Source organism: Colletotrichum paranaense (assembly GCF_030867605.1).
Source record: "Colletotrichum paranaense strain IMI 384185 chromosome Unknown Scaffold_1.1, whole genome shotgun sequence".
Classification (NCBI taxonomy): Eukaryota; Fungi; Ascomycota; class Sordariomycetes; order Glomerellales; family Glomerellaceae; genus Colletotrichum; species Colletotrichum paranaense.
In genome coordinates this window covers 2,164,571-2,178,939 of record NW_026848959.1, presented here as the reverse complement: position 1 = coordinate 2,178,939, position 14,369 = coordinate 2,164,571, and the positions used below count along the sequence as shown (strand labels likewise).

The following is a 14,369-nucleotide window of genomic DNA, read 5'->3' as shown; positions in this document are numbered from 1 at the left end:
ATACGACCGAGGTCTTCCAAGGAAACATAGGCGTTGTACCGTTCGCTTAGGCCTTTCCCGAGTGTCCAAAGTGCAGTACCTATAGGTATCCGTTGCAAAGGGTAGCTATCGTTGCTTCCGGGTATGCTCCTCTGTATAAGGTCTTGATAAAGGCTCGAACAGTAGCTGGAACTCCTTGTAGCTCTTGTAAGAGCCCTTGTATGATTCTGTGTGATTCTCCCCCGGTATGCCTGATGTATGTTTCCCGCGAATTCTGTCTGTCTATCCCGAAAAAGCAGCCCAAGCCACATCCCGTCAGGGGTTGGGTGAAAGGCGGAGAGTGACGTGACAAGCCCCCTGAGAAACACCCCTCCCGGGATCCAGTAAATGTACTTGGTACCTAACGTGAGTGCTAGCTTGTTTAGTAGCTACGTGCCTTGCCATTGTCGGGAGCTGCCCCGGGCTATGCCTTTTTTCCATTCATTTCCTCGCCAACTCCTTCCAAGTCGCTTACCTTCACACCGTGGGACATAACCTTCAACGAACGAGAGAAAATCGACAACTTCATATTCAGAGATGGCTACACGGGCAAATCCGCCCAAGAAGGTCCGGCTCGCCTGTCGTCGTTGTCGCACAAGGCGAATAAAGGTGAGACTCTCTCATAATCCCCGACCCGCGTTGCGGCTCCAGTCAGATCAAATCCCGCGCTGGGGTTTGGTCTTACTAGCCTGGACAATGACTGGGACCGTCGCCGCGTTACTCCGGCTCAAACTGTTCGGGTTGCTCATTCTCAACTTTTCAGTGCGACGGAGAAGTCCCTGCCTGCACGAATTGCGCAAAAGCCGGCGAAACTTGCCTAGATGTTGATAGTCAGAACTCGCGTTTGTTGGTTCCTCGCAAGTAAGTGTAAATGCCATAATTGCCATGGCCCCTACTGCGCCCTCATTGGTTCCATTCTGAGCGCTTCATACTGGAGTCCCATCCGCCCTGCAAGGTACTCAAAGACGGCTAGAGGAGTCCATGACTGATGATCCTTATCCACGTATAGCTTTGCGAGCGCGGCACGTGCTAGAATTCAATGGCTAGAGGAAATAATCAAACAGCGGCTACCTGACGTCGACATAGCAGGCGGTCCGCAAATAGACGCGTTTCCGGACCCGAAAGGATCGGGGGTCGTCGGAGGTGGAGACTACGATGAGGACAATATCTCGACATCGTCTCCCCGGTCCGGCCGCGGATGTAGTCAACCGGTGCCGGTGGGAGGGACTATAGTTCTGGGGTCGCAGCGATCAGGCAGCCTCAAGCGTACCGCGGAGGCCGCGGGATCCAACGACCACGACGAAGAGTTCCCGGATCGTGCACACTCGGTCGCCAGGAACTTAGGGATGCTATCGCTCAACTCGGATTCAGATCAAAAGCACTATCTGGGATCAAGTTCCGGTGTTCTTTTCACGAATCTCATTGGGGCGTCTCCCTCAAGTGCGGGCTCAACACCGGTTGCTTTGATTGATGACGTCCAAGCCCAGGGACCAGCATCTGAATGGCACGACAGCACCATCCCAAGCAACGTCTCGCAAGAATATAATCGTGCCTTGCACGTGTGTCTACGGCAGGTTCGTATGCATCTCTTCTCTACTCAAGAGACTGCAGACTTCATTTTCGTTACGATAAAGCTGACGCTCGTCTACGCGCAGGAACTTCCAAGGAAAGAAGACGCCATCAAACTCGTACACACCTACATTCGTTGGATACATCCCGACTACCCAGTTTTAGAAGCGACATCTCTACTGAGTGCCATTGAGGCTCTTTATGCGACTTTTGAATGCTCGCTGGAAGAAGATCCCTTGCCAAATGGCTGGCCAAGTTCCGTTCAAGCGTTTAGGTGGAATGGATGGCAGGTCACCCCGAGCGATCAAGGTATGCAAGCGGTGCCTATGCCCGTTGTTGCTTTTACCCTCTTCATGGTGTTCAATATCGCAGCTATCATGAAGATCAGGTCGCGGATCTACGAGTTTCCTCCCGAAAGGTTCTACCGTGCCGCTCTACATTTCTCGAAGGATTGTTTCTCGCAGATATCTCTGTCGTCGATTCAGGCTTTGGTAACTCTGATTATACACAGCATGTTGACCCCTGCAGAGGTCAATCTTTTCACGCTCATCCATATTGCATTGGCGCATTGCGTAGAACTAGGGATTCATAGGGAACCACCTGCAGCCATCCAGCCAAGTAGTGAATTTGAGAATCAGCAAATTAAGAGGTTGACTTTCTTCACCATATACTCTTTGGACAGGCAAGTTTCGAGTAGTGCTTTATTTATATGACTTACTAACAATGATAGATCCATATCATCTATTCAAGGCCGGCCCCTTGGCTTCCGCGACGAAACATTCGATATTATGATGCCTGAGCCCCAATTATCACGCACAGGCAATACGAACAGCCTCAACACGATTCCATCCTCCTTCTCGGAGGCTGTCCTGAGATATGCACGACACCAGTTCGAACTTGATAGACTGATTTCCGACGTCAAACAACAACTTTACCATCTGCCCAACGACTCCTCCTGGTTTCCAATGCCTCGAAACCCGACTGACCAACAAGGAAGAATCAAACAAGAGCTCGTGAATTGGTGGCGAGAGGTGTCTGAAGAATCTTTTGAGTTCCCCGGTGTTGACAACCGACAGCGTCGCATCTGGAAGCTGAAGCTGAAGATCAAGTATCACACCACGATGGTGATGCTGTACCAGCCTTCACAGGTCATTCGAAACCCTCCTCCCGAGTCTCTCCAGATCTGCTTCAACAATGCTTCCTCCATTCTGCAGGACTACCAAATGTTGCACGATATGCAAGGTCTTCATCATGGATGGCGAACGGTCCAAAACATTTTCGCGGCCGGGGCGACGCTGATCTATTCTTTCTGGACGTGCCCCATCGTCCGTCAAAGCGCGTCCACGGCCGACCTTTCCAAAAGTCTGCGCGCTTGTTCAGGTCTCTTGGCAGTTGGTGGGGAATGGTGGCCGTCTGTCAAAAGGGGACAGAGAAGTTTCGGGGCTATTGTCGACCTCACAGTCCGCAAACTTTACACCGGCAATATGCCATCAAAGAATCCCAGACTCTTCATGCCTCTCAGCGCGGAAGACGGAGAGACTGCGATTGAGAACTCAGAAGGAGCACCTGTCTATGATGCAACTGGGCAGCAGTCCGACCTTTCCCACATAGCGCTCAACGGCGCAGACGCACCCTGGCACCAGATGGCGGGAGCCTCGATGGAGCTACCGAATGCCCACGACCCGGTACATTGGCAGGGAGTCTATCCCGCCCCTACATTCCATTCAACAACGAACGACTATGTTCCGGAAATTGAGACTTTTCTTGCCGATTTCGACAAGTCTGAGTTCAGCTGGAGCTTTCCTTTGACTAGCATTAGCGATCCCTACGACATAGCGAACTTCCCGAACCCGGGATATCGATGACGCAGGTAGGCACTCGTCAGCGCCGTCTTGGGATTTCCCGGGACTTGGAAGGATCCAGCTGCTTGAATGCGCTATCAATTGGGCCACGAGAGTGATCCATACGGATGGCTCCGGGGGTTGGGCTCGCATTTGGTGTTAGACGGAGTAATCCGTGTTTGGATCTTGCTCAGCTCCCGGACTACTCCGTGTATGCCCCAATTTCGGAGCTCTAAACGGAGCTACCCAGGCCTTTCGACTGTCCGGACTTGAAGCAGGAGCTGCTACGAATTGTTCATGGCATCGCAATGACCAGCACGGTTTGGTATCGCAGTACGAGTGGAAGGAGAATGAAAAAGATGCCGTGCCCTTGGAAGGTCTCTGGACTGGCACTGAGGCATAGAAACCGCAGTCATGTCGTTAGCGCTGTTGAAGGCAACTAGGTCAAAAGGGAGCTCCTCATTCAAACAATCCTCTTACGCCGCATGGAGAAGACATTTTGCAACTCCAGCTGCATCTGTACAAGTTCCGTTAAGTCCTTTGGAGCCGGTAAGTCTTTTGCATAATTCCTGTCAAAACCAAAGCACTAAGTCTGACCGTGACCTAGTACAACCCATTGGATTATGGATCGCGACTAGAAGCCCTTCATGACCTGCAAAAGTCCAATAAACGACCCCTGACTCTCTCCGAAAAGATCCTATACAGCCACCTAGTCCCCGGCAACGATGGGTGGTCGCTCGACGAAATACATCGAGGCAAGACAATATTGCGCCTGCGAGCCGATCGAGTAGCATGTCACGATGCCACAGCAACAATGGCCTTGCTTCAGTTCATTAGCGCTGGTCTTCCACGCGTCAAAGTTCCGACATCCGTACACAGTGACCACCTGATCGTTGCCGAGAAAGGTGACAAGGAGGATCTCGTCCGTGCCGCTAGCGACCACGAAGAGGTGTACGCCTTTCTCGGCAGTGCGACGAGGAAATACGGAATCGGGTACTGGAAGCCAGGAGCGGGAATCATACACACAACCATCTTCGAGAACTACGCATTTCCAGGCGGCCTGATGATTGGCACAGACTCGCACACACCGAATGCCGGAGGAATGGGCATGCTAGGCATCGGTGTCGGTGGAGCTGATGCTGTCGATGCAATGTCTGGTATGCCGTGGGAGCTCGTCTGTCCAAAGGTCTGCGGCGTGCGCCTGACCGGCAAACTCCAGGGATGGAGCTCGTCAAAGGACATAATCTGCAAGCTTGCGGGTATCCTCACTGTTTCTGGAGGTAAAGGCAAGGTCATTGAGTTCTTTGGTCCAGGCACCGAAACGCTGGGAGCTACGGCAATGGCAACCGTCTGCAACATGTCTGCCGAAATTGGGTCAACGTCTTGCGTGTTCCCTTACTCTGAAGCCATGTCACGATACCTATCAGCCACGAATCGGAAGAATATCGCCAACTATGCCGATATTTTCAAACAGCCACTTCTTGTTGGAGACGAGGGCTGCGACCGCTATTACGACGAAATAATCGAGATAGACCTGTCATCCCTTGAGCCTCACATTAATGGCCCCTTCACCCCAGATCTAGCACACCCACTATCTCAATTCAAACGACACGTCAGCGAGAGCTCATGGCCGTCAGACATCTCTTGCAGTCTAGTCGGGAGTTGCACCAATAGCTCGTACGAAGATCTAGAAAAGGTTCGCCATCTCGTCGTTCAAGCCAAGGAAGCTGGGCTAGAGAAGACAAAGACTCGGTTCCTGGTCAGCCCAGGAAGTGAGCAAATCCGTGCTACGGCAGAGGAGGAAGGGATTCTCGATACGCTCAGACAAGCTGGAGCTGTTGTTTTGAGTAATTCCTGTGGCCCATGTGTTGGACAATGGGATCGGGAAGACGTCGATGTGAAGAACGCCGAGAGGAACTCGGTCATTTCCAGCTTCAACCGCAACTTCACAGGTCGCCATGACAGCAATCCGGCCACTCATTCTTTTGTCACATCACCTGAGCTTGCCGCAGCATTCGCCTTCGCTGGCAATCTCACGTTCAACCCCATGACTGATGACATCCCCATACCTGGTCCTCATGGTGCTCCCAAGAAGTTCCGTTTCACGCCCCCTCAAGCTGCCGAGCTCCCGATGGCCTTCTCTCCAGGCGCCGACCGTTTTCAACCTCCTGTACTATCGGACACAACAGACTTGAAAGTCAACATCCTCCCTTCCAGCGATAGACTCCAACTCCTTACACCATTTGACGGATGGCAAGTCGGCAAAGCGCGTGACATGAACATCCTGATCAAGGTGCGTGGAAAATGTACGACAGATCATATCTCGCCCGCTGGTCCTTGGTATAAGTACCGGGGCCATCTGGAGAATATCAGCAACAACATGCTCCTCGGAGCCACCAACGACTTCTTAGGCGACGCCAGCTCATTGAACATGGTTGGCAAAGCCATGGATCCGGTCGATGGCCAAATCAAACCCGTGCCTCAAGCTGCGAGAAGCATGAAGAGCGCTGGCATCAGGTGGTGCATCATCGGAGATGATAATTACGGCGAAGGAAGCTCGCGAGAACATGCTGCGCTGGAGCCGCGATATCTGGGTGGTGTTGCCGTCATTGCCAAGAGCTTTGCCAGAATTCACGAGACGAACTTGAAGAAGCAGGGCATGTTACCGCTTACGTTCAGTGATCCCGCAGACTACGGCAAAATACAGAAAGGGGACCAAATCACGCTTGCAGACGTCGAAGATGCTGATTTGCGGCCCGATAAACAAGTAACCATGGAGGTCGTCACCCTACAAGGTTCCAGGTGGACGACCAAGTTGAATCACAGTTTCGAAATCAACCAGATTGAATGGTTGCGGGCGGGGAGTGCGCTTAACCACATCAAGCGCGTTGCACTTCGTGGCGAAGCATGATGATACCTTGTCGGCGTTAGGCCCCGAGACCCTAGAGGGATCACATGATAAAATGCCAAATTCTGTTCTGCATAGCGTTCTTCCTGATATCATAAAAACAAAGTAACCTTTACATAGGCTCGGACGTGTGCTGTTGTCATCACTATGATAACTCTTGAACTCCTTACGTATGTCGTAGCCATGATAAGGTACTATTCAACGAGAGATTGTTGTGCGGAGTGTGTAAGTGGAGCAAATTATGAGGCGATGATGTCCCGCCTCAACATACCCTCAGCGTTATGGAACCCGTTGTATGCGGCGAGATGTTGAAATGGAACGGGATGGATGTTCACGATTCATGTTGTCAAGCCAAACTCGCGAGACCGGTGGTCTATGGGGGACTTTCTCGCAACTTCATGATGGCGAATATCAATTTGCATTCTCAAGGAGTAGTCCGGGCAATGAGATTGGACTTCTCCATGTGACGGACTGTTCCGCTAAGACACGGACTACTCCACTACGCAAGGGAGTGAAGGGTTGAAATAGTTCCGAGATGACCTTTACCAGCCTTAGCAGTGGCTGGAATAACCCGAGACAGGTACGGAGAAGCCCACTATCGAACTACTTGACTTCTCTATCTACACTGGCATGGCAGACACCTGAATCTTTCGATTCCGTGGCCACCTATTGGCTGGATGCTTGTATGAAGTAGAAGGATAGGCTGGGCGTGTAATCCTCATAGCTTCAGGTAGACCTTTGTACGGATACTCTACTAGCGGGTAAGAACCTGGGGTTAGATTGGGGGTATGCGGGGTAATTCTGGGGTTTCCGTCTTGTCGCTCGACAATCAGAACAGACTGAAATTTGTGTCTCCCTTTGGTGTGTGTCTGAAAAGTAATGCTGATGTTCAGAAAGACATAACTTAAGACCCCTCGTCACCAAGCACCATGCCACGTTATTTCAACTGGCATGCCTTCTCTTGTTCTTGCAGTAAGAGATATTGGATAAAAGTTCCATCTGCAAGAATTCTGATTGATCGTTTTAGCCTTCCCTTTCCTATTCACAAGCTTCAATACCAACAACAATGGCTGTTGATAAATCCAGGGAAAAGGGTGACACAATGCAAGCCAGCTCTGATCATATCGACGATTTACAAGCCTTTCAAGAGCAAGATATTTCCCTTGATAAAGATGTCACTGATGTCAACTTCAGCATGGCCGAAGAGGAATTCATTGCTCACGAGAAAAGTTTGGTGAGGAAACTCGACTACACACTCGTCCCTATGGTCAGTCGTCCGAAAACAGCAGCTCGAGATCCAGTACAAAGGTTAACAGCTTCTAGGTTTGGCTCTTGTATCTTTTCAACTATCTTGATCGAAACAACATTGCGTAAGATTCTTATAACCTTCAACTCGTGCAATATTGGTCAGTCTTTAATAGTAACTGGTCACAGTCAAGCCCGATTGAGCTCATTTGAGAAGGATCTCAATCTGACTGGAAATCAATTCAACGTTGCTGTTTCCATCCTGAACATAGGCTATATGTTGATGCAGCTTCCCAGGTAAGAGAGACGTGCTTGGAATTCTGCCCATCCACGCTGAAGTACTGACATTCATCAAGTAACATGCTCATAACTCGAACACGACCCGGCATATACATCCCTGCTTGTACATCATTGTGGTCTATCGTCTCAGCTGCCACGGCTGGAGCTGGCAATTACACCCACCTTCTTGTTATACGATTCTTTCTTGGCATCACGGAAGCCCCGTTCTTCCCCGGAGCCATGTATCTTCTATCATGCTGGTATCCACGCAAAGAGCTAGCATTGCGCACTGCCGTCTTATACTCTGGCGTCCTCCTTGCCACGGCATTCTCTGGACTTATTGCTGCTGGCGTGCTCTCGAGCCTCGAGGGCGCAAGGGGCATCGCTGGTTGGCAGTGGCTGTTCATCATCGAAGGAGCTGGAAGTTTCACCGCAGCGCTTCTAGGTTTCGCGCTGCTTCCTGACTTCCCCGGACAGAGGTCGGGTGTTGCCAAGTGGTTGCTCACAGATGCTGAGCAAAGAGTCGCGGTTGAGCGTATTCGAAGAGATCGGGTTTCTTTGCCAGAGGCAGACTCGAGTGTCTGGAACGGGCTGAAACTTGCCATCAAAGACCCCCGTACTTGGGTATTCGTGAGTCACGCTGAAATTTGCAGAGAAAATATTACGCACAGAGATGCCGAACGGTACACTGACACAGCGGTAAAACAGGTGGTAATGCTGACCGCGAATCATTCAGCCTATGGCTTCAACAATTTCTTTCCCACGATCGTCAAGGGCTTTAAGCTTGGTAGCAACACCTTGACCCTCATTCTGACGGCGCCGCCGTACCTTCTTGCCACTGTCGTCGCATTCACGACTGCCTGGTCTTCCGATCGACGTAAAGAGCGCGGCTTCCACATCTCCGTGCCACAGGGCGTTGCATGCGTTGGGTTCATCATTTCGGTCTCCACGGTCAACATAGTCGCTCGTTATTTTGCTGCATTCCTTTACATCTGCGGGTGAGTTGAGCATATCCGGTGGTCAAGGAAGTAAACTTTAGCTGATACAATGATCCAGATGCTTTTCTTCCAATGCCATGGTCTTCTCGTGGGCTAGCTCCACACTGAACCAAACTCCAGAGAAGAGGGCGTGTGCAACAGCCATCATCAACCTGCTCAGCCAATTAGGCAATATCTGGAGCCCCTACTTCTTTCCATCGAATGATGGGCCTCGATATGTTATGGCCAACTTGCTCATGATGGCATCGTCGGCCTTGAGTATTGTCACATGCGTGATCATGAAAATTATGCTTACCAGGGCCAACAAAAGCCTCAAGAGAGAAGGTAGAGACACAACACTGTACACATTGTAATTGATAATGGCACTTGGCAAAGATTCCGGTGAAATCCTGGAAAACGGATGAGAAAAATTGGGAAAGACGAAAGATTCGCACCATTACTTTAACATTCAAAGCAGCGCGGTAATGATGAAGTTGATGTTGAAATTAAGCATTAGTATATGGTCATAATTTTCATTTGCCATCAAAGAAATGCAGCATAACCAGTGCTCATCCAACTAACTCATCGATGGAGTGGTCATCGACAGTCCAACTCGGTAAGTTTCAGCAAAGTTCTAATGAGAGCACGATCCCACGCTACCAACAGGGGGTAGGGAACCTTAAGGAGAGGTGAAGAACTTTAGCTCTGCACTGCCACAGATTTGGTGACTGCATCAGCGATGCCGAAAGAGGATGACCCGGTCTGCTATTTGATGGAATATAAGTAGATACGCAAGTAAGAAATATCGAAATTTTTATGTCCAAGCACTGATTGTCGTGATCTTGACGGTTATTGCCTTATCATAGGTTGAGAGACCATCTTACTATTGGAGCTACGTTTGGAGCACGATACCTCCAGCTCTGCATGACTGTATGAGTATGTCTCCCTTGAAACAATTCGACTAAAGAATACGCACCTTATACTCCTCACAGCCAAAGACGATGATCTATGATAGATCTCAGGAGTGAGATTTAACCGAATTGGCGAAGTTAGGGCCAACAGATGCCTGATGTGCCTCGGGGACATTTGACTCGAAGTCCGTGTGACATCCGTTTAAACCTTAATAATGCTTCAACCACTCATGTAGATTCATGTCAAATTGACTCATCTCCTCTTTTCGATCCTAGTTCGTAGTCTTCCATATTCCTTCCAAGAAGTCACATCATCATGGGAGGAGAAAAGAAGCCATTCGAAATCGCCATCATTGGGGGAGGCATAGCTGGAATAATCCTCGCCATTTCGCTCGCTAAACGCAACGTACCCTGCATCATCTACGAGAAGGCCCATGCCTATACCGAGCTTGGAGTCGGCTTGGGAGTTTCGCCAAATGCTCTCAGGGCAATGATAACTTGTGATCCGGTGATTCTCGAGGCCCTCGAAAGCGTGGCCGAGCCTCCTTTCCGTTGGGAGGTGTTTGACGGTACGGATGAAGCAAACGAGGACACTGTTCTTTTCACACTTGGAAATTCTACTACAGGACTTAGGGGTTGTCACCGAGGCCAGTTCTTAACACACTTGCTCAAACATGTTCCCGGTGACACGATACATTACAGTAAGGAACTGGAAAGCATTGAAGGGCCAGAAGAAACGGGCAAACGACTTCGAATGATCTTCCGAGACGGATCAACCGCTGAGGCTGATGGAATAATCGGATGCGATGGGATCAAATCGCACACAAGAGGCATCGTCATAGGCCACGATCATGCGGCTACGAAGTGCACCTACACCCATAAGTACACCTACCGCGGTTTGATACCGATGAGTCAAGCCGTACAGATCTTGGGCCCAGACAGAGCAAGAACCTCCGGGCTGTGGGTAAGTTTCATTCTTGATCACTCTTAAGACAGTCTATCGTGGAAATTTTACCTAACAATGGATTAGGTCTGCAACGATGCACACATAGTCACCTATCCGGTGGCTCACGGGAAAATGCTAAATTTGGTCGCTCACACCTCGACCACCGAGGAGTGGCCGAGCGAGACCCAATTCACACTTCCTGCTACAGTAGATGACTGCATCAAAGATCTCAAAGCTTTCAGTCCGCGAATGCAGAAGGCGATACAGCTTTTGAAAGTTCTGGATAGGGTATGTCTGCGATGAACTCGCGCCCAGTCCTCATTTGTACCTTCAGATATCGAGTTAACGACCTATTTAGTGGGCTCTATTCGATCTAGGTGATGGCTCGGTCCCTACATTTGCGAAGGGCCGTATATGCCTTCTTGGAGACGCAGCACACGCATCCACCCCGCATCAAGGTGCTGGAGCGGGAATTTGCATTGAAGACGCAGCAGTCATGGCATCGCTGTTGGCAGACCTAAAGGTTCGAGATAGTACAGCGATTGAGGCTGCGTTTGCTGCATTCGATGCCAGCCGTCGGGAAAGAGGTCAATGGCTTATTCGGGAGAGTCGAAGGGCTGGCGAACTGTACGATCTCCGGACGGAGCATGGGAAAGACTTTGATAAGCTACGCGAGGAAATCTTGTCGCAGGCAGAGGAGTTGTGGAATTTTGACCTCGACAGAAACATCAGAGATGCGTTGGAGGACATGAGACGTCGTCTAGCTGCAGAATAGTGATGGTCTTGATCATATCGCATGGCCTCTATTGAGGTCGTTTTGTGTCTATTCACGGCTGCTTGAAAACTGGAAGCCTTTTGACAGTTAACTAAGGGTTTAAAACTGGCAGTGACAAGAGCAAATGAACAATTTGATTGAAGGAGTTATCAACAAACAACATTACTCAGGCTCCGCGCACTGTTCAAGCAGCGGAACCACTTGGTGTTGTGTTCCAATAAGATGATGTCAGATGGGGCTTCCAGTGTTACGTAAATGTGGGCATTTAAAATTCTTTGCTCAGATCTGGCGATAAGGGTAAATACACTCCAGCACTCTGATGGTTATTTGTGAACAACGTTAACTTTTTGGGACTGCAGTGTCACTTACAAATCGACCCCCGGCTTTTAACGAGAATCTACCTTCCAAAAGAGAAATCATGCCCGCAGATTTCGACAAACAAAGTTACTGGGGCGAGCGCTTCGCATCCGAGACCAATTTTGAGTGGTTAACCTCGTCTGCGACCTTCATGTCGATCGTGGACCCATGTCTCACCAATCTGGACGACTCGGCTCGCATCTTGCAGCTAGGTTTCGGAACGAGCGACCTGCAGAACCATATCCGGGCAAGAGGCTTTCAAAACATTACCAACGTTGACTTCGAGCCTCGAGCCATTGATCGCGGCCGTATGCTAGAAAAGCAAGTATTTGGTGACGTGAGAATGCGCTACCTTGTTGCAGATGCCACGCAGCTCCAGCTCGGAGAGACGTACGATCTGATCATCGACAAAAGCACTGTGGACGCAATTTCCTGTGGAGGCGAAGAGTCGGTATTAAGAATGGCAGAAGGAGTGGGACGACACTTGACCGACGGGGGCATCTGGATCTCGTTGAGTTATTCCTCCGGCCGCTTCGACGTTGAAAACCTACCTTTCGATGTTGAGGTTTTTGCGAAGATCCCTACGCCTAGGCTAAAGCCTACCGACCCCGATATCTACCATTGGTGTTACTTGCTAACGCCAAAGGCTTTGTAACGACGGTCAGTCATATCCGTACGGTCCGTCGCAATTGAGGCGCATCGGAGACAGGGTCTATCACTTCTCGGCAACCATGAGATACCCAAACAAGGTTATGGTGAAGGCTCAAAAAAGGGAGTTAAGAAGAACGGAGTGTTTCAATGTCTATGTTTAATCATCTATTTCTATCATGAATCGTCATGTCTCCATACCACTGCGCTCTATGCCAATGGTTTACCTGGCTTGAAAGCAGGGTGAAACGGGTAGTCTATGTAACCCTGCGGGATGGACGGCGTGTAGAAAGTGTCGCGGTCGTACTTGTTCAGTGGAAGGCTGTGCTTGATGCGGAATGGCAAGTCCGGGTTTGCCAAGAAATGACGGCCGAAGACAACAGCGACATCCCACTTGGCATACTCCTCGTCGACAGCCTTCTGAGCCAGCTCGGGTGAGAATCCGCCTGCGACAAAAACGGGCGAAACGTTATCCCAAATCTCCAAGAGGTACTCGATACCCTCGATCTTCTCGACATCTTCCCAGTTGTTGACTCGAGACTCGATGATGTGCAGATAGGCAAGCTTGAGCTCCTTCAACTTCTGCGCGAGGTAAGAGAATTGAGGCACAGGATCCTGCATTCTCATCGCCTGAAACGTGCTGTACGGGCTGATACGGAATCCGACCTTATCGCTGCCAATCGCGTCGGCCAGCGCGGCTGCGACATCAACGGGAAATTTAGCCCGATTCTCGACGCTGCCACCCCACTGATCGGTGCGCTGATTGCAGGTATCTTGTAGAAATTGGTCAACGAGGTAGCCATTCGCGCCGTGGATCTCGACGCCGTCGAAACCAGCTGCGATCGCGTTCTTGCCAGCCTGCGCAAAGTCCTTGACAGCGGAAGCAATTTCTTCGGCTGTCATCTCGCGGGGCACCGGAGACTCAGGGCTAATGGGGATAGCGCTGGAGCTGAGCAGCGGATGGCCGCCCTCTTTCTCTAGAACAGGGACGACGGCGGCCCGGCCCGGTGCGATAAGTTGGGCGTAAATGATGCTACCTTTCTCGTGTACAGCATCCGTGACCTTTTTCCAACCGGCGATCTGGCGCTCGTTCCAGATGCCCGGGGCGTTGGGGAAGCCACCATGCTCCGGGGAGATGAGCACGGCCTCGGCGATAATGAGTGTACCGGGAACGGCGGCGCGCTGGGTGTAGTACTCGAGGGCGATGTCGAGCGGGATGTGGTCTGCATCAAAGCGGAAACGGGTGAGGGGCGCCATCACCACACGGTGAGACAACTGGACCTTGCCGACCTTCAGCGGCTGGAAGAGCTTGGACGACATGATGTAGGCTGAGGGTTTATCTCAGGTAGTCTGAGGGGAGAGTTTGGTAGTATCAGATGAGACAATAGAGTTGAGCGTGACAAAGATGGCCACCAAGTTAATCTTATCCAGATGCCGCACTGCAGAGGGCGGTCTGCCCCTCATAAGTAAGCCCCTCCATTCCATTCTCACTGTTACTGTGGGTTCATAAAGATGGAGGTGAGCACCTGTTTGGTAGGTCGCAACGTTCTGCCCCTTGGCGTAAAGACCCAGGACCAGGGGTTTGGGATGGAAGCTATCGGAGCATTTGCAAAAAGCGGATGGTGTTGGAGACTTTGGAAAAAGAGGAGCCAATAGCATGTCACGGTCGCTCGAAGATACTCCAAGACCTGTTGGGGTCAAAATAGGGCCTGCCACGGATACAAAGTCCGAGAATTTGCTTAGAAATGCCCAGCAGTGAAACGTGCAGTCAACTCCACTTGGGCAGTGTCGCAAAGCTAGAGCAGCCGTGTTTTTCCGTTGGCTTAAGACTTCATAGCCCAAGCGTAACTCAAACCAGCCCTTTGTGTTACTTACATGACAATTGTTATCCCTTA

General features: G+C 50.6%; 5 protein-coding genes across 5 annotated transcripts; 4 read left to right on the top strand and 1 right to left on the bottom strand.

Moving 5' to 3' along the window:
• Nucleotides 1–555: 555 nt before the first annotated feature.
• Nucleotides 556–6,339, top strand: CPAR01_00790 (aconitate hydratase 1; the record flags this gene model as incomplete). The annotated part of the gene is made up of 7 exons (XM_060485080.1): nt 556–627; nt 782–879; nt 1,028–2,005; nt 2,318–3,272; nt 3,679–3,805; nt 3,955–3,977; nt 4,036–6,339. 7 exons carry the CDS (start codon nt 556–558, stop codon nt 6,337–6,339), a joined length of 4,557 nt encoding a protein of 1,518 aa, XP_060355937.1.
• A 1,063-nt stretch (nt 6,340–7,402) lies between these two features.
• On the top strand, nt 7,403–9,211 carry CPAR01_00789 (uncharacterized protein; the record flags this gene model as incomplete). The annotated part of the gene is made up of 5 exons (XM_060485079.1): nt 7,403–7,603; nt 7,660–7,706; nt 7,771–7,878; nt 7,938–8,858; nt 8,917–9,211. 5 exons carry the CDS (start codon nt 7,403–7,405, stop codon nt 9,209–9,211), a joined length of 1,572 nt encoding a protein of 523 aa, XP_060355936.1.
• Nucleotides 9,212–10,064: 853 nt separating this feature from the next.
• On the top strand, nt 10,065–11,469 carry CPAR01_00788 (uncharacterized protein; the record flags this gene model as incomplete). The annotated part of the gene is made up of 3 exons (XM_060485078.1): nt 10,065–10,712; nt 10,779–10,982; nt 11,053–11,469. The coding sequence occupies 3 exons, from the start codon at nt 10,065–10,067 to the stop codon at nt 11,467–11,469; spliced, it is 1,269 nt and encodes a 422-aa protein (XP_060355935.1).
• A 418-nt stretch (nt 11,470–11,887) lies between these two features.
• CPAR01_00787 (uncharacterized protein) lies at nt 11,888–12,481 on the top strand (the record flags this gene model as incomplete). The annotated part of the gene is made up of 1 exon (XM_060485077.1): nt 11,888–12,481. One exon carries the CDS (start codon nt 11,888–11,890, stop codon nt 12,479–12,481), a length of 594 nt encoding a protein of 197 aa, XP_060355934.1.
• Nucleotides 12,482–12,684: 203 nt separating this feature from the next.
• CPAR01_00786 (NADH:flavin oxidoreductase/NADH oxidase) lies at nt 12,685–13,794 on the bottom strand (the record flags this gene model as incomplete). The annotated part of the gene is made up of 1 exon (XM_060485076.1): nt 12,685–13,794. The coding sequence occupies one exon, from the start codon at nt 13,792–13,794 to the stop codon at nt 12,685–12,687; it is 1,110 nt and encodes a 369-aa protein (XP_060355933.1).
• Nucleotides 13,795–14,369: the final 575 nt, after the last annotated feature.